At 42.9% G+C, this 23,987-nt stretch overlaps 1 protein-coding gene across 2 annotated transcripts; it reads right to left on the bottom strand.

The window, feature by feature from the left end:
- Positions 1-3,061: 3,061 nt before the first annotated feature.
- On the bottom strand, positions 3,062-22,895 carry LOC110508792 (protein FAM227A). Of its 2 annotated transcripts, XM_036966891.2 has the most exons (16): positions 22,786-22,887; positions 13,794-13,971; positions 13,435-13,502; positions 13,102-13,162; positions 12,843-12,943; positions 12,247-12,390; positions 10,935-11,033; positions 10,707-10,811; positions 8,761-8,890; positions 8,155-8,375; positions 7,612-7,705; positions 7,306-7,388; positions 6,942-7,099; positions 5,137-5,289; positions 3,477-3,549; positions 3,062-3,252 (listed from the first exon to the last, which is right to left on the bottom strand). In XM_036966891.2, the coding sequence occupies exons 2-16, from the start codon at positions 13,912-13,914 to the stop codon at positions 3,157-3,159; spliced, it is 1,707 nt and encodes a 568-aa protein (XP_036822786.2). In that variant the 5' UTR covers positions 13,915-13,971; positions 22,786-22,887; the 3' UTR covers positions 3,062-3,156. The 2 variants fall into 2 exon arrangements, with proteins under 2 accessions (XP_036822786.2, XP_090080971.1); XM_090224845.1 differs by lacking the exons at positions 3,062-3,252; positions 3,477-3,549; positions 5,137-5,289 and having other exon boundaries at positions 5,554-7,099; positions 7,589-7,705; positions 22,786-22,895.
- Between the last annotated feature and the right edge of the window lie 1,092 nt (positions 22,896-23,987).

Here is a 23,987-nt window from a genome sequence, read left to right as displayed (position 1 = left end):
ATGCCTAAAGCCAACACCTCATTTGGCCGCCTTTCCTTCCAGTTCTCTGCTACCTGTGACTGGAACTAATTAAAAAAATCGCTGAAGTTGGAGACTTTTATCTCCCTCGCCAACTTTAAACATCTGCTATCTGAGCAGCTAACTGATCGCTGCAGCTGTACATAGTCCATCGGTAAATAGCCCACCCAATTACTTTTCTGCTCTTTTGGACACCAGTGTCTCTACCTACACATGACCATCTGATCATTTATCACTCCAGTGTTAATCTGCTAAATTGTAATTATTCGCCTACCTCCTCATGCCTTTTGCACACAATGTATATAGACTCTTTTTTTCCTCTACTGTGTTATTGACTTGTTTAATGTTTACTACATGTGTAACTCTGTGTTGTTGTCTGTTCACACTGCTATGCTTTATCTTGGCCAGGTCACAGTTGTAAATGAGAACTTGTTCTCAACTAGCCTACCTGGTTAAATAAAGGTGAAAAAAATATATAAAAAAATAAAAATGACATTGAACCCCCCTCCATTTGTTTTGTACACTGCTGATACTCTCTGTTTATTATCTATGCATAGTCACTTCACCCATACCTACGTGTACAAATTACCTCTAACCTGTAGCCCTGCAAACTGACTCGATACAGGTACACCCTGTATATAGCCTCCTTATTGTTGTTATTGTGTTACTTTTTATAGTTTTTACTTTAAGACAAATTGTCTATAAATGGAGAAAGTTCAAGACTGTTGCTACTCTCCCTATTGAGATATTGTGGCATGACCTCAAGAGAGCAGTTCACACCAGACATCCCAAGAATATTGCTGAACTGAAACAGTTTTGTAAAGAGGAATGGTCCAAAATTCCTCCTGACCGTTCTGCAGATCTGATCCGCAAGTACAGAAAATGTTTGGTTGAGGTTATTGTTGCCAAAGGAGGGTCAACCAGTTATTAAATCCAAGGGTTCACATACTTTTTCCTCCCTGTACTGTGAATGTTTACAAGGAGTGTTCAATAAAGACATGAAAACATGTAATTGTTTGTGTGTTATTAGTTTACAGTTTTTCTCAATTGCTAAAACACAATTTCTGAAACCTGGCTCCATTTCCTGAAAACATTAAACACAAAACCTCATCTTCAAGCACTATTTACATAACCTCTGACTCCTCTTGCAAAATGAAACATTCGCCTCAAAACAGTTTTACCTGTGTTCAAAATCAAACACGGCTCTCAAATCATAAACAAAGTGATCAAAAGTATATACACTCTCAAGCAGTCAGTAAACAATACACCGAAAAATAGAAAACACATTGCTCAAAACATACAATTTTCAGGGATAAGTACATTTTTAATCTAAAAAAATATTCAAATTTTTCCATCATTGTCTTTTGATGAACGAAAACATGTTCTATCATAGTAGCTCAAAATGTATAAGAAATTACTACTCTGCTTTGCTCTTTGCAATTTTGTTTTTTGTTCTTCCTCCTCCTTGTACCCCTATTTTTACAGTACTGTACCCTGCATCTCACAAACTTGTCCTTTGTCTCTGTGATACTGTAATTCTTGTTCTTTGTTGATATGAACCTGCAACCAGTCAAAATCTATTGAGCAGTCAGTACTGTTAATAAATGGAAAGCACAATGTTCAGGGCCATACAATTTGTCCATTGTACAGTATACAGCCTACAATGCACTGTACTACAGTATCCATTCTCAGACTTTCTCCTTCCCACCTTCAACAACCTGTTTGCTCTCTGAACTGGCTTATATTGGTTGTGTCGCATCATTTGAAACAGGTTAAATCAATTTTGAGTGGTTGTGTTCAATCAATGACAAGTCTTCTCTATTTGTATTTGATTGTTGCCACTTGTGTTTACCAGTATGGATGACATGTGCATTAGAGTGCAGAATGTGTTTTGAGAATGAGAATGTGTTTAGAGTTTTGCTGAAAAGTCTAAGTGAGATCTGCAAATTGTGTTTTACCATGTGAAATGGTTTAAGGTATTGACAACAGATTGCATAATTAGCTAAATGAGTCCAGGCAACTGATAACTTTGTTCAGCCAATGGGTTTTAGTGTTTTAGCAATTGAGAAAAACTGTAAGCAGACTGGACTATTGTTGTGGCCTAGATGAAGATCAGATCAAATTTTATGATCAATTTATGCGAAATCCAGGTATTTCCAAAGGGTTCACATACTTTTTCTTGCCACTAAGTTCATGAGACATTTATAAGTTATATTCTTCATGAGTCATTGGGTACATATCATTAATTTATAGGACAAAAATGTATGTGGCAACTGCAGATTGCCCCTGTAAAGTCCACATTAAAACATCCACTTCAGAATAGCGAGATACGGCCAAAGATGCAGAAGCAAAGGAAGCAGTGGTGGTCAAACAAATCTCCTTAAATGGCCTGTGGACTCACCCTAGTGTGTCTCTTGGCTCAGAAGTGTGATATTTCTCCTTTTATGTCATGTAATAAATATTTTACGATAACATGTTTATAGATCACATTCAGGGAATTCCAATGGCCGGCTGCCTGTCATTTGGTCTGTCAGTCTCTCTCTCTTTCTAGATTACACAGGCCAGATCACGCTGTTAGCTAAGTGTTGTTGATCCAGCCCCCTGTTTGAGCTGGCATCAGAGGAAAGCAACGTAGTTTGTTTTCTTTATCAGAAATGTATATTTTATTCAGTAATTCATGTTGTTGTCCTGTTTCTTACCATGAGTCATCAATTGATCACCCAGCAATCAATCTACTGAGCTGTCTGTGTTCTCGTTTCCAAAAGCAATGCTGGTGACCTTGAGGGGTATCGTCTGGGAGGTCAATTAAATATCGTCTATCATCAAGCCAAGATCTCTGTCCAAAACCCCAACCTATCCATATTCTATCTTATGTTTTACACTCTTTCAGTCTTTCTTTTTAATGATTACTCAGAGTCAACACCATTCAGACACAGGTATTTGTAGCCATGTATATACCGCCACATTGTGCCTGTGGTAGTTCATTACAGCATTCCTGCACAGACAGCGTGCACCCCGAAGAGCCAAATATAATCAAAGCCAATACAGGTGAAGCATGTTTTTTTAATGCATTTCCGATATGAGGGTAGTCAGGGTTCAGGTTCAGGGTTCAGTGGTCAAACCCTGGGGGTTAAGGGGTCAGACTGAGGGGTCAGGGGTGACTTTGTCCAGCCCAGACACAGCCATTTCGAAGGCGTGTATGACCTCAGAGCTGGTCCTGGTGTCCTCTTCATTCTACGATAAGAATGACAGAACTGTCAATAAAGGGGTATACAGCTACTGTACTTGTAGCTACTTTATAGCTTATCTACCTTCATTCTACAGTAGTGAGGGACCTGCCGCCCATTACTGAAATTCATATAGATCAGGTTAAGCCATACTCTTTGTGGCAAAACACAACAGTACCACCTTTAATACAACAATAGTGAGGACTCACAGGACAGTCATGTAGAACTTACAATGGTCTCTGGGACCAGTAGCTGGCACAGTCGTTTGATAGTTGTCTTCTGGGACAGGATCTTTTTCTGTTTCCTGATTAAAAGAGAGAGAAAGGAGCATCACCAATACAGGACAGAATCAAGCATGCTTTTGTTCACTTTATTATCTTTTGAAAAGACAAAAAAAGCAAAGACACATTCGGGCAGAGGGTAACTTGAAAATATTATAAACTGGGTGGTTCGAGCCCTGAATGCTGATTGGCTGACAGCCGTGGTATTTCGGACTGTATGCCACGGGTATGACAAAACATGTATTTTTACTGATCTAATTATGTTGGTAACCAGTTTATAATAGCAATAAGGCACCCTGGGGGGGTTGTGGTAAATGGCCAATATACCATGGCTAAGGGCTGAATCCAGGCACTCTGCATTGTGTTGTGCAAAGAACAGCCATTAGCCGTGGTATACTGGCCATATACCACAGACCCCTGTGCCGTATTGCTTAATTAACATAAAACACTTATTTTCACAGGGGAGAAAAAATGCATTTGTATGGGCCAGGGAACATTGGTTGTGTGAGAGTAGGCCTAGAATCAGACAGTGAGAGCAGAGTAGGCTATCATTACCCCAAATAGGTGACAAGTATTAATAGGCCAACATAGACAGATCCAAAGCAGACATTACATGGAGCATCATTTATTTCCAACACCACCTGTAGCTCGCTCTGCAGGTCTAGGCTAAGCTACATCAACATGGTATCTCTCTGTATGGTTATTCAAATGATCAACCTGAGCCTACAGGAGGACAACACCTTGTATGGCTGAGGCAGCAGTGGGCATGTCTGCGTGCCAGGTTGTTCCCTGTTCCCTACATAGTGCACTACTTTTGACCAGAGTGGTTCACTATCTAGTGGGTAGGGTGCCATTTGGGATGCATTTTATGCATTATTTTAAATATATATTTTCAACATTGTTTTTGTATTGACAAGGAGGGACACAATTATGCTAATTGTACTAACATAAAACTGGATATGTTACACAGGGCATTATGGGTATTGTAGTATATAATGCTACAGTTATCAATCAGAAGACCTTGTCAGGTCTCAATAGAAGAGATACACTGAGTATACCAAACATTAAGAACCCCTTCCTAATATTGTGTTGGGGCATAGACTCTACAAGGTGTCGAAAGATGTCCACAGGGATGCTGGCCCATGTTGACTCCAATGCTTCCCACAGTTGTGTCAAGTTGGCTGGAAGTCCATTGGGTGGTGGACAATTCTTGATACACACGGGAAACTGTTGAGTCTAAAAACCCAGCAGCATTGCAGTTCTAGACACAAACTGTTGCGCCTGGTACCTACTAATATACCCATTTCAAAGGCGCTTCCATCTTTTGTCTTGCTCTTTCACCCTATGACTGGCACACGTCTCAATTCTGTCAAGGCTTAGAAATCATTGTTTAACATCTCTTCTCCCCTTCATCTACACTGATTGGTTGATTTAACAAGTGACATCAATAAGCGATCATAGCTTTCACCTGTATTCACCTGGTCAGTCTGTCATGGAAAGAGCACGTGTTCATTTTTTGTACACTCAGTGTGTCTCTTACAGTGTGTGTCTTACTACAGTAAGATATACACTTTAGTGTTGAGCTGTGGTGTTGGGAATGTTAACTGTACCTGAAGGTTTCATAGCGCTCGTCCAGCTTCCTCTGGTTGAGAACATAGAGGTCCTTGGAGTACTGGCCCCACATGGTCCTGAGGTCCCTGCGGTGGGCCACAGAACGCTCCTGGGCCTTACTCAGAATGTCCCTGTACGTCACTGATCCAGCCGTAACATCACCAAGGGGTCAAGGAAGGAACACTGGCTGTGATGTCATGTACAGCGCCATCAGAAAGTATTCACACCCCTTGACTTTTTCAGCATTTTGTTGTGTTACAGCCTGAATTTAAAATGGAATAAATGTAGATTTTTGTCGATCCGTATTTAACTCTTGTGGCAAGTCTAAATGAGTTAGAGAGTAAAAAATGTGCTTAATTAACAAGTCACATAATAAGTTGCAATAATACAGTTTAACATGATTTTTGAATGACTACCTAATCTCTGTACCCCACACACAATTATCTGTAAGGTCCCTCAGTAGAGCAGTGAATTTCTAACACATTCAACCACAAAGACCCGGGAGGTTTTCCAATGGCTCACAAAGAAAGGCACCTATTGGGTGATGGGTAAAAAAAAATGCAGACATTGAATATCCCTTTGAGCATGGTGAAGTTATTAAATACACTTTGGATGGTGTATCAATACACCCAGTCACTTCAAAGATTCAGGTGTCCTTTCTAACTGAGGAAGGAAACCACTCAGGGATTTTACCAATGGTGAATTAAAAACAGTTACAGAGTTTAATGACTGTGATAGGAGAAAACTGAGGATGGATCAACATTGTAGTTACTCCACAATACTAACCTAATTGACAGAGTGAAAATAAGGAAGCCTGTACAGAATAACAAATATTCCAAAACATGCATCTTGTTTGCAAGAAGGCACTAAAGTAATACTACAAAAAATGTGGCAAAGCAATTCACTCTTTGTCCTGAAAACAAAGTGTTATGTTTGGGGCAAATCCAATACAACACATTACTGAGTACTAATCTCCATATTTTCAGTCAGTGGTGGCTGCACCATGTTATGGTCATGCTTGTAATTGTTAAGGACTGGGGAGGTTTTCAGGATAAAAAAGATATGGAATGGAGCTAAGCACAGGCAAAAGGTTATAGGAAAACCTGGTTCAGTCTGCTTTCCACCAGACATTGGGAGATTAATTCACCTTTCAGCAGGAAAATAACCTAGTACACAATGGCAAATCTACACTGGAGCTGCTTACCAAGAATGTTCCTGAGTGGCCAAGATACAGTTTAGACTTAAATCTACTTGAACATCTATGGCAAATAGCTGAAAATGGTTGTCTAGCAATGATCAACAACTAATTTAAAAGAGCTTGCATCATTTTTAAAAGAATAATGGGCAAATCCAGGTGTGGAAAGCTCTTAGAAAGACTGGTGCCAAAGGTGTTTTTACTAAGTATTGACCCAAGGGTGTGAATATTTATATAAATGAGATCTTTCTGTCTTTAATTTTCAATAAATCTGCAAACATTTCTAAAAACATGTTCTCACTTTGTCATTATGGGGCATTGTTTGTAGATGGGTGAGAAAAAATATATTGAATCCATTTTGAATTCAGGCTGTAATACAACACATGTGGAATAAGTCATGGGCATGAATACTTTCTGAAGGCCCTGTATGTGGATGCAGGCGGCAGAATGGCTAATACAGGAGCACCTTCTAACTTTATCAACAGAATGATCTGTGGGGTACATGTTTGGCGCCGGGACACACACATACACATTTACACATTTACACACACACCCACATAGGTACAGTACACACGCACACACACTCCATTATTATCATTGTGAGGATATGGAGGCAGCTTGCTGATCTCGGTCCGGACCACCAGTACGTCCTGTCCCACCTTGGGGTCCATGTGGAGAACACGCATGTAGTACTGCACCAGAGGACTGTTGCCATACACGTTAAACACACTGCGCTTAAACGCCATGTCCGGGTAGGCTACTTGGGACTGTGGGCGAGGGGGAGAAACAGTGGGAATGAGAGAGGGATATGAAGGAGAGCGGATGAGAGAAAAAGAGAAAGGTGTGTGTTTGTTTGAGAGCGAGAGAGAGTGAAAGAAAGAAAAGATCAGGGGTAAATAAAACAATGTCTGCAGGGAGAGTAAGACAGACAGAATGAGTGTGACAGCTGGACTGTGTGAAGTGCCAGTCTGACCTCTCTGGCATGTGTCTGGTTGGCCTGTCCAGTCAGGGCCTTCAGGTCTGACCCTGTGATGTTCGCTGAGCCCACGGTCTTCTCTGGAACAACCAGAACATCACACACAGCCAACAACAGAGAGACAGGGGAGACAAGAAGAGCACACAAAGTGCAAGTTGGCATTGAGTTCTGGTGAAGTCAATATCACTACCAAAGACCTATGCCATGAATCTCGAATTTGAATCAAGTCCATGCAGAGAAACCACTAAACACAGACTACATTTAGACTACTTATGCTTACCAAATTGAGACATAGAGGTTTACCTTCCGAGCCTGACGTAGTGCTGGTTGTGTTAACTGTGCTTTTAGATGGCTGGCTCTCCAGAGTGGTGTGACTACTACTGGTCAGCAATGAGCTCTGAGACACACACAGAAGGACATAGGGTCTGATCAATTGGTGTCCCACTGGGCAGAGACGTCATTTCAATGTCTAGTTTTGATTTCCATTTGGTTGAGTTGTCCACTAACATGAATTGAATGTCACCATGTCATTGGATTTAGGTTAAATGTTCCCTTACGTTGAAGACTTTTTGCAAATCCAATCCGTTTTCCACGTTGATTCAATGTCATTCAATTTTGTTGTTGAAATTACGTGGAAACAACTTTGATTCAACCTGCTTTCACCCAGTGGGGTGTTTGTGTGTGTGTGATTGAGTGTGTGTGTCTGTGTGTGATTGAGTGTGTGATTGAGTGTGTGTGTGTGTGTGTGTGTGTGTGTGTGTGTGTGTGTGTGTGTGTGTGTGTGTGCTCATTTTAAGTGTGCGTGCTCACATGCCTGCGTGAGTTTGACAAAATGAAAAGACTGACCGGTTTGTTCTTCAGTAGAGTGGTGGCACTGCTGGTCAATTTACTATGAAAGGGCTCATCAACATAGGCACTGGAGAACATACTGTCTAGGAGAGACAGACATGAGTCACTCTCTTTCTCATTCCTCTTGTTCCCAGAAACAAACTGAACATGAGTGGCCTCCTCTGGCTCCAGAGCCTCAAAATCCCACTTTTTAAAAACATCAGGGGCAGGACAGATACCTGAGAGAGAGAGAGACAGACAGACAGACAGATAGACAGAGACGGAGAGAGAGACAGACAGACAGAGCGGGAGAGAGACAGACAGACAGAGCGGGAGAGAGAGAGACAGACAGACAGACAGACAGACAGACAGACAGACAGACAGACAGAGCGGGAGAGAGACAGACAGACAGAGCGGGAGAGAGACAGAGCGGGAGAGAGAGAGAGGGGTAAACAGTGTCAGCTGGGAGGGTAGATAGGTAGAATTAATATGAAAGACTGAAAGAATCTACAGATACCTGAGTGGAAATAGAGTACTAAATGACAGAGAGAGAGAGAGAGTTAATTGACTATTGTGTGATTTACTTGTGCATGCATGTTTCTCAGTGAGTGTGTGCAGTGTCACCTCCTGTCCACTGGTAGGCAGTAAAGCACAGTGGGATGAGGAAGGTGTCACTGCGGAGGGTTCTGCAGGACTGAGGGAAACAACAGCAGAAGCAGCAGTACAGGGTCTGGGCCAGAGTACTGGGGAACTCCTATAGACGAAAGAGATTAGGAAATAGTTTTGATTATACTCAGTGTGAGATAAATGTAAAAGCTATACAGTTGAAGTCAGAAGTTTACATAAACTTAGGTTGGAGTCATTAAAACTAGTTTTTCAACCACTCCACAAATTTCTTGTTAACAAACTATAGTTTTGGCAAGTCGGTTAGGACATCTACTTTGTGCATAACACAAGTCATTTTTCCAACAATTGTTTACAGACAGATTATTTCACTTATAGTTCACTGTATCACAATTCCAGTGGGTCAGAAGTTTACATACACTAAGTTGACTGTGCCTTTAAACAGCTTGGACAATTCCAGAAAATTATGTCATGGTTTTGGAAGCCTCTGATAGGCTAATTGACATCAATTGAGTCAATTGGAGGTGTACTTGTGGATGTATTTCAAGGACTACTTTCAAACTCAGTGCCTCTTTGCTTGATATCATGGGAAAATCAAAAGAAATCATCCAAGACTTCAGAAAAAAATTTGTAGACCTCGACAAGTCTGGTTCATACTTGGGTGCAATTTCCAAACTCCTGTTAGTACCACGTTCATCTGTACAAACAATAGCATGCAAGTATAAACACCATGGGACCGAGCAGCTATCATATCGCTCAGGAAGGAGATGCGTTCTGTCTCCTAGAGATGAATATACTTTGGTACGAAAAGTACAAATCAATCCCAGAACAACAGCAAAAGACCTTGTGAAGATGCTGGAGGAAACAGATACAAAAGTATCTATATCCACAGTAAAACGAGTATGTTATATCGACATAACCTGAAAGGCCTCTCAGTAAGGAAGAAGCCACTGCTCCAAAACCGCCATAAAAAAGCCGGACTACGGTTTGCAACTGCGCATGGGGACAAAGATCGTACTTTTTGGAGAAATGTCCTCTGGTCTGATGAAACAAAAATAGAACTGTTTGGCCATAATGACCATTGTTATGTTTGGAGGAAAAAGGGGCATGCTTGCAAGCCGAAGAACACCATCCCAACCGTGAAGCACGGGGGTGGCAGCATCGTGTTGTGGGGGTGCTTTGCTGCAGGAGGGACTGGTGCACTTCACAAAATAGATGGCTTCATGAGGTAGGAAAATTATGTGGAAATATTGAAGCAACATCTCAAGACATCAGTTAGGAAGTTAAAGCTTGGTCGCAAAGGGGTTCTTCCAAATGGACAATGACCCCACGCATACTTCCAAAGTTGTGGCAAAATGGCTTAAGGACAACAAAGTCAAGGTATTGGAATGGTCATCACAAAGCCCTGAGCTCAATCCTATAGAAAATGTGTGGGCAGAACTGAAAAAGCGAGTGCCAGCAAGGAGGCCTACAAACCTGACTCAGTTACACCAGCTCTGTCAGGAGGAATGGGCCAGGAATGGGCCAAAATTCACCCAACTTATTGTGGGAAGCTTGTGGAAGGCTACCTGAAACGTTTGACCAAAAAATGTAAAGGCAATGCTACCAAAAACTAATTGAGTGTATGCAAACTTCCGACCCACTGTGAATGTGATGAAAGAAATAAAAGCTGAAATATATCCTTCTCTCTAATATTATTCTGACATTTCACATTCTTAAAATAAAGTGGTGATCCTAACTGACCTAAGACATGGAATTTTTACTAGGATTAAATCTCATGAATTGTGAAAAGCTGAGTTCAAATGTATTTGGCTAAGGTGTATGTAAACTTCTGACTTCAACTGTACGTTTTATCTGTGAGTGCTCAGTTGAATCTTATAATATTGTATGTTATGTGCATGATCAATCTATCAACCTGCACGGGAGTAGAGAAAAATAGGCATTACCCTGAGAAACCACTTGCCACTGCGTGATGTTAGACTCTGGGTCAGGATTCGGATGTAATTCTCTGCAATTCGTGCAAAGAGGCTGTCCTGTATGCGTGCGTCTGGCTGGAGAGAAGAAACATGGCAGCCATTAATGTAACACCACCTGTGGTTTAAGTCTGTTGACAACTGCACTGCACTAGAGAATAAAAACACATGTGCATAAATGTGACTTTCTGTCAATCTCACCTGGAAGTGCTGTAGAAACAGCCACCAGAAGGAGTCCATGACAAAGTCCTCCATCATAGAAGAAGATAGGATGCTTTGGAACACTGCCTTGTACCTGGGCTACAGGACAGGATGGAGATGGAATGTTTCAAACATTAGTCAGATAATTATAATAGTTTGCTGATTATGTTTGAAATCATATTTGAAGTTCATGTTTATGAGCCATACTCTGTTTCCTTAGCCTGGTCCCAGATCTGTTTAACTACACATTTGGCATGACAAAAACCATAGTAGTTAGTTACAAAGACCAAACCGATCTGGAACCAGGCCAATGTTTCCTTTCTTCAATGTGACTAATGGAGAAAAAAACTGATCCCCCTACCAAATGAAGAAGCCTACAGCATATGCCTTGTAGTCCAGCGGATAAGAACCAAATATACCCGAGAAGTAGCAAACTTGTTACACTAATACTAGAAACATTTTATACATGAGTGGCCTCCTCTGGCTCCAGAGCCTCAAAAGCCCACTTCTTAAAAACATCACCGTAAGGAACATTTTAAAGATTGGAGGCAGTCTGGGAAGCATGTCAGTCAACCAGAGCGGCCATTTTAATAAAATGGCTGCCATTCGGATTTCCTGTTAGAAGAAAATAGGGTAAAATCATTCCAAACAATATCAGAATGACTTTGTAATGTTATCTATCCACTAAATAAATCCCACAGATAATATAGACAATAATCATAATGTACTCTTAAGACCTTAATAGTGGTCATATTGAGGTCATTGTGACCATAGTCTAGCGGCTACATGAGGAAATTGAGGATTATGTGATAGAGACCAAATTTCACACACAGCTAGGGCATGTCTAAATAGGTATTTGTGGCTATACTGTCATAACAGATTGTCCATTACCCATCCTGGCAGTCAGTTCCAGTATGGCCGCTAAAAAATTGGTTAAGAAACCCAATGGAAACATTCCAAGTAGGCTTGTCTGTAGCTTGTTACATCTGCTCTGAAATGCATTTACACTATTAAGGTCTTAAGAGTACATTATGAGTATTCTGTGGGATTTATTTAGTGGATAGATAACATTACAAAGTCATTCTGATATTGTTTGGAACAATTTTACCCTATTTTCTTCTAACAGGAAATCCGAATGGCAGCCATTTTATTAAAATGGCCGCTCTGGTTGACTGACAGGCTTCCCAGACTGCCTCCAATCTATAAAATGTCCCCTTAAGGTATCTAGTATTGGTGTACCAAGGTTGATACTTGTATCATAACATGGAACAATTATTTCATCTATCCGCTGGACTACAGTGCTGTTTAGTACCTTGTCGGTGAGGTGTGGCTGTGCCCTCACTACGTGTGTAATGATGGTAGAAAAGGTGTTGCTGTGTGGCAGGGGCATGGGCATGTCGTCTCTGAACCCTGGGTACTGATACAGCTCCACCAGCTTGGGCATGCCCACCTCACGCTGAGGGTAAGAGAGAGAAAGCAGATTAAACCATCTCAGCGGGAAAGGAATGTGATTTCCCATGGCATCTTCTTCTGCCTGCTGGGATAACACACATCGCTATTTGAACACACACAAATGACCAACATAAAATCCCATTTGAATTCTCAGTTTAAACTTGGTATGCAGCATTGTCTCTTAATTCAATCAGGAACAAGTCTGTTGAATATGTAATTTACACATGAGTTGAATGGGTCAGAAGAACCTATTCCAGTAATTACATTATGTATACAGGATAACAATGTGACCAACCAGCTTCAGTGTTCTCAACGAGGACAGCTCTCACTGATTATGGATGATTATTGATCAAAATGACCATTGACATAATAGGCAGATCACACTTGGGTTACCCAGGCGATACGTCACTCCTCCTCAACACCATCCTCCTCCCTCCGTCAAGTGTGAGCCCTGACCTTTTCAGCTGGCATGTTGTGCCGGCGATTCTGCAGCGACGTGGACGAGTCCTGCTGGGACGACAGCCGCGTGAACTTTGACCCCGCCTTGTCTTGTCTGTCTGGAGGGAGGAGAGATATCACATGATTACTTAACCCTGTATCAAACCATTAGACCATTGCTAAAATTCTGTTTCCCTTTTCCTAATCTTTGAAACTATAAGAAGACATAAGCATTGTTTGAAATGTCAAGAACCCATAAGAAACCATGTGACCATACCTTTGCCCTCTGCGATAGCAGCTAGGTGAGTATGTAGCGTCTGTCCGCAGTCATAACCCATCTGAAAAACACAGCTTCCACGTCATGATACAAAAACTATACTATGAGGTGTGTGTGTGTGTGTGTGTGTGTGTGTGTGTGTGTGTGTGTGTGTGTGTGTGTGTGTGTGTGTGTGTGTGTGTGTGTGTGTGTGCGAGTGTGTGTGCGTGTGTATGTGTGTGCTCGCGTGTGTGCTCGCGTGTGTGTGTGTGTGTGCGTGCATGCGCGTGCGTGCGTGTGTGTGTGCGTGTGTGCGTGTGTGCGCGTGTGTGCGTGTGTGTGCCCTACACTCACAGAGCTGAAGAGGGGAGGCAAACAGGAAATCCTTGCACTGAGGGACCCTATTGAACCCACCAGACAAGCTGTCACACCCCCATAAAGGACAAACACAAATTCACACTCTATTATTTCAATATTTATCAGTCATATCATAACATAACAATGAGGTAATTGGAGAGAAGTGTGTGGGACAGTGAGGGACACTAAATGTACATCACCACGATTGTGTAAACTATTTCACTTAGGCCTACTGAATGGGGACACTGCATGTTTTCAATAGGCTAGGCTATTGCCTCCCTAACATTAGCTGAGTTTAGTCCACGATACGATACAGGGATCTAAACTAGAGCTCCCCGGACATGTGAAGAGGATACAGGCTGGAGTGCGTGAGGCCTCTTGTAGGCTCTCCTTCTTGCTTCGCACAGTGACAGGGTTCTCGCTTACGTCCTCCTGGTACACCACGATGGGTGCGCACTGCTCACTGATGTCCGCCATTGTTGACCTCTGCCACTACCGCAACTGCCGACTCAGCAACAAACCTAGAGAGACGGGCTGGTGCATACCGGCATTTTAAGTTGTCAATCAATTCCAAAGCAAATCAAACACTCTCTATAAGCCTATGTCAACACAGGACGAAAAACAGCATGACATTGACATTTCTTACATTTTGATCATAGCAAAAGGAAGGTAACATTGCCACTACCTTGCTCTCCAAACAACGAGCATGAATTGAGGAGCAAACTGAATCAGACAAGAAGGAAATACATTGGAGGCCAGTGGGAATTAATAAAAGCGCTTCTTTATTGATAAAACCAGCGCATTTTGGCCTTTCATCCTTCAGCCTTCATTGGAAGGTGTATTTTATTTCAAATGACCTCCTACAGCTTCCAATAGGTCATTCTATGTCTATAAACAACGGGTCAGATTTTTGCAACACAATCACATTGTTTTTTTTGTATTTCCATAGTGATTGAACCCATATGAGGCCATTTTGATATTAGTATTTTATGCATAAACCAATGGAGGTCACATTTGTTATGGGTGTAAGATTGATGCTATCTGTTGGTAAATGTTCATTACTGCAACACCAGGGTCCTACCAGTGTACTGCATATACCCTTGCAATGTGCTGCACAACTGGTTACTTGCATCAGTGACACTGTCTCGTCATTTAACATCCAAACATGACCACCGCAAATCAGAGCAAACTGTTTGGGTTTACATAAAATTCAACTGAGTAAAATATTGCTGGATTTCACCTTAACTACAGTGAGTTTGCTAGTTAGCAATTAGCTTCAGTGTTGTTAACATCAGATAGACATGGCTGCTAACATTCCCCTCCCGCCATTATGAAGCTCAGCGGAGATTGGAGCACGAACTGGGATACGTCCAGAAGAGAATGGGAGGACTATGCACCAGCTACTGGACTTCTGGAAAAGGATGATGATGCAGTGTCTGCCACTTTGAGGACTATAATGGCCGCTGAATGCTGACATCTACACAACCACAACCTGAACCTAACAGCAGCTCAGCAAAGTAACGCAACAGCTATTCTTGATGCTCTTGAACACAACTTTAAACCAGCAAAGAATGTTATTTACGAGTGTTATGTTTTTGGCTGTTGTAAACAGGAGGATGGGGAGTCAATTTACAGCTTTGTCACCAGGCTAAGGGAAAAGGCAGCTAGCTACATGTGAATATGGTGCTTTAAGAGACAAACTGATCAGCGATAAGAGTGCTCGGCATAGCTGATGAAGGCACGTGCAGACTTTTGCAAAGAGCACGGGACCTGACACTGGTCTTGACCTGTCCTGCCACAGCTCTCTGAGGTATCTGGTCAACTAAGGAGGAGTCTTCGAAAGTCAAGTTAACAAACAGATCACCGACCATTTCAAATCCCACCGTACTTTCTCCGCAATGCAATCTGGTTTCCGAGCTGGTAATTGGTGCACCTCAGCCACGCTCAAGGTCCGAAACGATATCATAACCGCCATCGATAAGAGACAATACTGTGCAGCTGTATTCATCGACGTGGCCAAGGCTTTCGACTCTGTCAATCACCACATTCTTATCGGCCTTGGTTTCTCAATTGATTGCCTCACCTGGTTCACCAACTACTTCTCAGACAGAGATCAGTGTGTCAAATCGGAGGGCCTGTTGTCCGGACCTCTGGCAGTCTCTATGGGGGTGCCACAGGGTTCAACCCTCGGGCTGACTCTCTTCTCTGTATACATCAATGATGTCGCTCTTGCTGCTGGTGATTCTCTGATCCACCTCTACGCAGATGACACCATTCTGTATACTTCTGGCCCTTCTTTGGACACTGTGTTAACTAACCTCCAGACGAGCTTCAATGCCATACAACTCTCCTTCCGTGGCCATCAACTGCTCTTAAATGCAAGTAAAACTAAATGCATGCTCTTCAAATGATCGCTGCCCACACCTGCCCGCCCATCCAGCATCACTAATCTGGACGGTTCTGACTTATGTGGACAACTACAAATACCTAGGTGTCTGGTTAGACTGTAAACTCTCCTTCCAGACTCACATTAAGCATATCCAATCCAAAATTAAATCTAGAATCGGTTTTCTATTTCGCAACAAAGCATCCTTCACTCATGCTGCCAAACATACACTAGTAAAACTGAATATCCTACCGATCCTTGACTTTGGCGATGCCATTTACAAAATAGCCTCCAACTCTCTACTCAGCAAATTGGATGCAGTCTATCACAGTGCCATCCGTTTTGTCACCAAAGCCCCATATACTACCCACCACTGCGACCTGTATGCTCTCGTTGGCTGGCCCTCGCTTCATATTCGTCGCCAAACCCACTGGCTACAGGTCATCTACAAGTCTTCGCTAGGTAAAGCACCGCCTTATCTCAGATCACTGGTCACCATAGCAGCACCCACACATAGCATGCGCTCCAGCAGGTATATTTCACTGGTCATCCACAAAGCCAATTCCTCCTTTGGCCACATTTCCTTCCAGTTCTCTGCTGCCAATGACTGGAAAGAACTGAAAAAAATCACTGAAGCTGGAGACTCATATCTCCCTCACTAACTTTAAGCACCAGCTGTCAAAGCAGCTCACAGATCACTGCACCTGTACATAGCCCATCTGTAAATAGCCCCATCCAACTACCTCATCCCCATACTGTAATTTATTTTGCTCCTTTGCACCCCAGTATCTCTACTTGCACACTCATCTTCTGCACATCTATCACTCCAGTGTTTAATTGCTATATTGTAATTATTTCGCCACTATGGCATATTTATTGCCTTACCTCCCTTATCCTACCTCATTTGCACACACTGTATATAGACTTTTTCTATTTTTATTATTGACTGTATGTTTGTTTATTCCTGTAATAGTGCCTGTGTGTAGCTGGTGTAGAGGAGTCAGGCGCAGGACAGCAGGTATTAGTAATAAACGTAATTTACTCAAATATACACAAATACATCGAGCCCACAATAACGGACCGTATTACAAACAAACAATCACTCACAAACAACCATGGGGGAACAGAGGGTTAAATAACGAACAAGTAATTGGGGGATTGAAACCAGGTGTGTAAGACAAGGACAAAACAAATGGAAAATGAAAAGTGGATCGGCGATGGCTAGAAGGCCGGTGACGTCGACCTCCGAACGCCGCCCGAACAAGGAGAGGGACCGACTTTGGCGGAAGTCATGACAATTCCATGTGTAACTCTGTGTTGTTGTTTGTGTTGCACTGCTTTGCTTTGTCTTGGCCAGGTCGCAATTGTAGATGAGAACTTTTTCTCAACTAGCCTACCTGGATAAAAAAAAATAAAAAAAACATAGCAGACCTACGCTCAGATAGAGGAGTACCTCAGCATTGTGTTTTTATGCCAAGGCTTCCACCATTACCTGTACGGGTGCGACAACATTACAGCAGACAGATAACAAGCCCCTTATTGCTATATTCAGCAAGGCTCTCCTGAACGTCCCACAATGACTGCAGAACATGCTACTGACCCTACAAAACTACAACCTCAAGGTGGTGTATAAGCCAGGGCCGGGGATGTACGCGAGTGACACGCTCAGCAGGGCTACTGCATCAGACACACACACACACACACGCTCCATGCATGAACAACACGCAGTGTGCAGCTTACAAACAGAGCAAGTGGATGGTGAACTCATCAACCAGGCTGACTACCTCAATGTTACGGACCAGCGCCTTATTCAAATCAGACAGCACACAGACAGGGAAGAGCACCTCCAGACATTGAGGTCTGTGATTCTGATGGGCTGGCCAGACTGCAAGGAAGAAACTGCTCTAGCCATCAGAGAATATTGGCCAGTCAGAGAAGAGCTCATTGTTCAAAATTAGGTGCTATTCAAAGGTCAGAGAGTCGATATCCCCCGGTCCCTGCGCCCTGAGATGCTGGTGTGTGTGCACTCAAGTCACATTGGGGGTAAGGCCTGTTACAAACAAGCACGTGACACACTGTATTGGCCAGGAATGCAGAGTGAAATAAAGGACTATGTCAGCATATGCACAATCTGCAATGTACACCCTATTGAGCAACAGAGAGAGACAATGATGTCCCACAAGTTACCGATGCAACCCTGGCAGATAGTAAGTCTAGATCTCTTTCAGCACAGAGGCAAAGACTTCCCTGTTAGCCGATCATTACTCAGCCGAGTCAACGATCAAACGCTCATCTGCCCAGGCAGATGAGGTCATCTCAGATAATGGAACCAAATTCGCTTGCTTTGTGTTCTGGAAATTTGCTGCAGAATGGGAATTCAAGCACCTCCTTGCCACGACACCCAAAAGCTCATTGGAAGGCCGAGTCGGTGGTCAAAATCATAAAGAACCTCTGCAAAAACATCTCTGTGAGAGGGCAAGGATGCCTGAAAAGCAGTTATACAGTGACGCAATACACCAGCGGAAGGCATGGATAGCCAACCTAATCTCATAGTTTCACATCAGAATTTGCCGTAATTGGATGAATGTTGTATTTTTAATCCATTAATTCCGCGTGGCTATAGGGTTAATTCCGCGTGGCTATAGGGTTAATTCCGCGTGGCTACAGGGTTAATTCCGCGTGGCTACAGGGTTAATTCCGCGTGGCTACAGGGTTAATTCCGCCTGGCTACAGGGTTAATTCCGCGTGGCTACAGGGTTAATTCCGCGTGGCTACAGGGTTAATTCCGCGTGGCTACAGGGTTAATTCCGCGTGGCTACAGGGTTAATTCCGTGTGGCTACAGGGTTAATTCCGCCTGGCTACAGGGTTAATTCCGTGTGGCTACAGGGTTAATTCCGCGTGGCTACAGGGTTAATTCCGCGTGGCTATAGGGTTAATTCCGCGTGGCTACAGGGTTAATTCCGCGTGGCTACAGGGTTAATTCCGCGTAGCTACAGGGTTAATTCCGCCTGGCTACAGGGTTAATTCCGCCTGGCTACAGGGTTAATTCCGCGTGGCTACAGGGTTAATTCCGCGTGGCTATAGGGTTAATTCCGCGTGGCTACAGGGTTAATTCCGCGTGGCTTCAGGGTTAATTCCGCCTGGCTACAGGGTTAATTCCGCGTGGCTACAGGGTTAATTCCGCGTGGCTACAGGGTTAATTCCGCGTGGCTACAGGGTTAATTCCGCGTGGCTACAGGGTTAATTCCGTGTGGCTACAGGGTTAATTCCGTGTGGCTACAGGGTTAATTCCGCGTGGCTACAGGGTTAATTCCGCGTGGCTATAGGGTTAATTCCGCCTGGCTACAGGGTTAATTCCGCGTGGCTACAGGGTTAATTCCGCGTGGCTACAGGGTTAATTCCGCGTGGCTACAGGGTTAATTCCGCGTGGCTACAGGGTTAATTCCGCGTAGCTACAGGGTTAATTCCGCCTGGCTACAGGGTTAATTCCGCCTGGCTACAGGGTTAATTCCGCGTGGCTACAGGGTTAATTCCGCGTGGCTATAGGGTTAATTCCGCGTGGCTACAGGGTTAATTCCGCGTGGCTTCAGGGTTAATTCCGCGTGGCTACAGGGTTAATTCCGCGTGGCTACAGGGTTAATTCCACGTGGCTACAGGGTTAATTCCGCCTGGCTACAGGGTTAATTCCGCGTGGCTACAGGGTTAATTCCGCGTGGCTACAGGGTTAATTCCGCCTGGCTACAGGGTTAATTCCGCGTGGCTACAGGGTTAATTCCGCGTGGCTACAGGGTTAATTCCGCGTGGCTACAGGGTTAATTCCGCGTGGCTACAGGGTTAATTCCGTGTGGCTACAGGGTTAATTCCGCCTGGCTACAGGGTTAATTCCGTGTGGCTACAGGGTTAATTCCGCGTGGCTACAGGGTTAATTCCGCGTGGCTATAGGGTTAATTCCGCGTGGCTACAGGGTTAATTCCGCGTGGCTACAGGGTTAATTCCGCGTAGCTACAGGGTTAATTCCGCCTGGCTACAGGGTTAATTCCGCCTGGCTACAGGGTTAATTCCGCGTGGCTACAGGGTTAATTCCGCGTGGCTATAGGGTTAATTCCGCGTGGCTACAGGGTTAATTCCGCGTGGCTTCAGGGTTAATTCCGCGTGGCTACAGGGTTAATTCCGCGTGGCTACAGGGTTAATTCCACGTGGCTACAGGGTTAATTCCGCCTGGCTACAGGGTTAATTCCGCGTGGCTACAGGGTTAATTCCGCGTGGCTACAGGGTTAATTCCGCGTGGCTACAGGGTTAATTCCGCCTGGCTACAGGGTTAATTCCGCCTGGCTACAGGGTTAATTCCGCGTGGCTATAGGGTTAATTCCGCGTGGCTACAGGGTTAATTCCGCGTGGCTATAGGGTTAATTCCGTGTTGTTCCAGGGTTAAAACAGAAACAACTCAAAGGGTTAAGTTGAGGTATTAATTCTGAGTGGTTAACGTTAGGGCTATGGTTTGGTGAAGGCTTAAAACTAAATAATTAAAAACAATGCGCTGTTTCCATTAAGCATCATCAAGTATTCTTGTGAGTTTGAGCCCAGTGCCTTGTGAGTTTGAGCCCAGTGCCTTGTGAGTTTGAGCCCAGTACCGTGCCAACATAAAAAAAAAAAGGGGAGCATCGACGATGGCATATATCGACGGCTCTCTCTTGTCACCAGCCTGGGAGAGCAGGCTGGCTAAGCGCTTAAAAGCAGTTCTATACCAGGGGCCCGGACAGGCCTCTGGAGACTCGGAAAGTTGCACCACACTTCTACTCGGTTGAAGTGAATGGATCACTGTACCGTCATAAAAGGGTTCATCTCTTGGTTGCTGAGCAAACACCTACTCAGAACCCCGACAGTCATAGGGGTCGCATGACAAATGACGGACACCCAGCAAGTCAAATGGGGCATGAGGCACTGGGTGAAGAACCAGCGGATCACAGGGCGGCAGCTCCCTCTACCAATCAACACTTAGATGTGTCAGGTGACACGAGTCCTTACGGAAAAGCCCCCAGTCTTGTCATGCTGTGGACAGCTGTCCGAGCCATCTAAGATACTTAGTCTGTAGGTTTCCTCTATGGACTGTTGACAGAGTAAAAAATATATAATAAATAAATAAACAAAGAAGACAAAAAGACAGAATGCACTGAGTATCTTTACTGAAGACTTGACTATCATTTAAAAAAAGGGAAAAGTGAAGAGACTGAGACAAATGGACTCAATATCATAATTTGTTGTTAATTTTACATCTGAAAAGCTCAAACATTTCATGTTGGATATTATTACTAGGTTTGTTGTGTTAGTGAATAGGGAAGACGTTATGGGTGTAAGATGGCACGTTGATGCCATCTGTTGGTAAATGTTCATCACTGCAACACCCAGTGTTTTACCAGTGTACTTCATATACCTGGATGTATTGAAATGTGCTGAACAAGACTGGTTACTCGCATCCACGACCGGCCTGCTCATTAGGCGGGACTATGCGGTCTGTCAATTTTTTGACAAGCTGCATTTCCCGCTGTGTTAACAAATTGCAAATAGGCTCAGGATAACTCCTGATGAAGTTGGGTAGCTGATATTCAGAGTTTAAATTGCGAAATTGATTAATAACAGAAACCAGGACAAATAAATCCAATGACACTGCCTGTTTTACAAATGGTGGGACTACCACATGGATCAGCATTTATAAAATTCCATTGCAGGCTGATATGGTAGGCTACACACCAGTAAGCACAAGCTGACGTCTTTATTAGTGTTTTATAAACGGTAGGCTTACCACATAGATGGGCATTCATAACATTTTATTTCAGACAACACTGTAGGCTACACCTCAGTAAGCACATACCAACACCAACGCGTTTTGGATGTTTTTTAATGCAATCCGCACCAGCCTTGATTTCCACATCCACGGACATTGTTTTTTGGTCCGGCCTGGACCAAATCTGAACCGATCATGTCTAGGTTTGGTTCAGATTTGGCCGGGTCTAGACCAGCCTTGATTTGGCCCAAACATAGACGTGGATAAATTACATATTTTCAACTTTCATTCAGAACCAAAAATGAGCCTGATTTCAACATCCAAGAAATTAAGTATTTTCAACCTTCATTCAGAACCGATAATGATTTCAATATTCTGAAAAAAAAAATGTCAACGTCCTAGAAAATATGAATTTTAAGCATACGGAAAATAAGTATTTTCCCCATTCATTCAGCACCCAAATTGAACCTAACTTCAACGCCTGGAACATTTAAAAAACTATTTTCAACATAATTTTTTACCGAAAAGAACGGAAAGGACCAGCCCTGCTCGGGTCATTTAATGCTGCATTCAAAACAACTGGGAACTAGGAAATCGCGACTTCTGACTTCAGCGTAATCAAGACAACTGGGAACTCTATTTTTTTTAAAGATCATCCACCTCGGCATTCTATATCGGAAACTCTGGCATCTTTCTAGAGCTCCGACTTTCTGACCTGAAGATCACTGAAACCATTATTTGAACTCGTTTTTAAGAGTTCCCAGTTGTCTTGAGAGCAGCATATATGTGGTTAGCTGATAAGTAAAATACCTATCCAGGCGTTGTTAAATCTGGCAGGTGTCAGCAACGCCTTGGCAAAGGAACGCGTCAATAATGTGATTAGTTGATATAAAATGCCTATGTCCCCCAAAACCTAAATTTCTGTCTATCTGTATAATAAAATCCAGATAGACTAAAAAAGGGCCAAGATGCGGTTGTGTTTTAGTGCCCTCTAAGAGTTTTGGAATTTCCTCTTCCTTTTTTTTTGTTACCACGCAATGTGCAATTTATTCTATTAATGTTTAATCGACGTATATTTTGGACAGCCAATCTGGGAAGAAAAACGACTGTCTAATCACATGAGGTGCTGAAAGCCGTATATCTCTCAATTGACGAAGTGTTTGATTAGAAGTTACCTACGTCAATTTGCCTGGCTGTACAACCCCTGTCCAGTCGTCCTGTCCCCTCGTACTGAAACTCACGCAGCTCTGTGTGTGGAATTCAACAGCGCGTTACCGAGGAAACCCTGTGACGCCATCCAACAAATATTGCAGACAAAGACAGGCCTATTAGTCTAAATACTCTACTAACATAAAAGCTGTTAGAATTATAAGTGTATGTATGTCCCTTAAGGTCCTTGTGTAATGCGATATTGTACCTCCTAGTCCAATTGTCCATTGCATATTATTCATATATACTTGTGTTCCCACATGTACTTCCTGTATTGATTTGTTCTTAATCATTGTTTTTTTTTTTTTTTACTTAACTTAAAAAATAAATAAAAAATAAATAAAAGACAGGCCTACTAGTAACCAGAGCAATGATTGTATATGAACCAGAGCCTTGTATTTCGAGAGTTGGGCCAATGCAGTTTCTACATGCATTTACATGACACTTAAACATTATATTGCGGCCATGTTAGCTCCCCATTAAAATTACATGGGATTTTTTTTTTTTAATACTGTAAAATGGAATGTCTAGACTGAGCTTTATGATGTATTTACATGACACTAACTTCAACAATCTATGGTAGTCATGTTAGCTTCCCATTAGCACAATAGATGGGGTAAAGAGTTCAGTAGAACTTGACCAAAACAAAGAAAATACCATGGAAACCCGTGGGGGAAAGATCCCGAGTCTCCTCATTGGCTCCCAGCAAAACTAGCCTACATCTAGGCTATTGTTAATGCACTGAGTGTGCAAAACATTAGGAATTGGTCTTTCCATGACACAGACATAGAATCCAGGTGAAAGCCATGATCCCTTACTGATGTCACCTGTTCAATCCAGTTCAGTCAGTGTAGATCAGGGGTCTCCAACCTTTTCTAACACGAGAGCAATTTTTTTTTAAATGAAACGTTGCAAGCTATATATTTTTTTATATAGCACTCAAATAAAATAAAATATAATTGTATTAGTCAAATGCGCAGAATACAACAGGTGTAGTAGACCTTACAGTGAAGCGCTTACTTACGAGCCCCTAACCAACAGCGCAGCTTTAAAAAAATATGGATAAGAATAAGAGATAAAAGTAAGAAGTAATTAAAGAGCAGCAGTAAAAAATACCAATATATACAAGGAGGTGCCGGTACAGAGTCAATGTGCAGGGACACTGGTTAGTT

This window comes from Oncorhynchus mykiss, chromosome 28 (assembly GCF_057628025.1).
Source record: "Oncorhynchus mykiss isolate SJ-2025 chromosome 28, ASM5762802v1, whole genome shotgun sequence".
NCBI classification, from domain to species: Eukaryota; Metazoa; Chordata; class Actinopteri; order Salmoniformes; family Salmonidae; genus Oncorhynchus; species Oncorhynchus mykiss.
Note: the sequence above shows the minus strand (reverse complement) of the source record. Positions and strands in the feature narration are given on the sequence as shown.

Bases quoted from the DNA above. Each gene is read 5' to 3' on its own strand.
- LOC110508792 (XM_036966891.2), bottom strand. From the start codon at position 13,914: ATGGCGGACATCAGTGAGCAGTGCGCACCCATCGTGGTGTACCAGGAG. The intron at 3,550-5,136 runs GTACAGTTAACA...TCTTTTAATCAG, and splicing joins GAGCGCTATGAAACCTTCAG to GAAACAGAAAAAGATCCTGT. The intron at 3,253-3,476 runs GTAAGTTCTACA...TTCTTATCGTAG, and splicing joins TACTGGTCCCAGAGACCATT to AATGAAGAGGACACCAGGAC.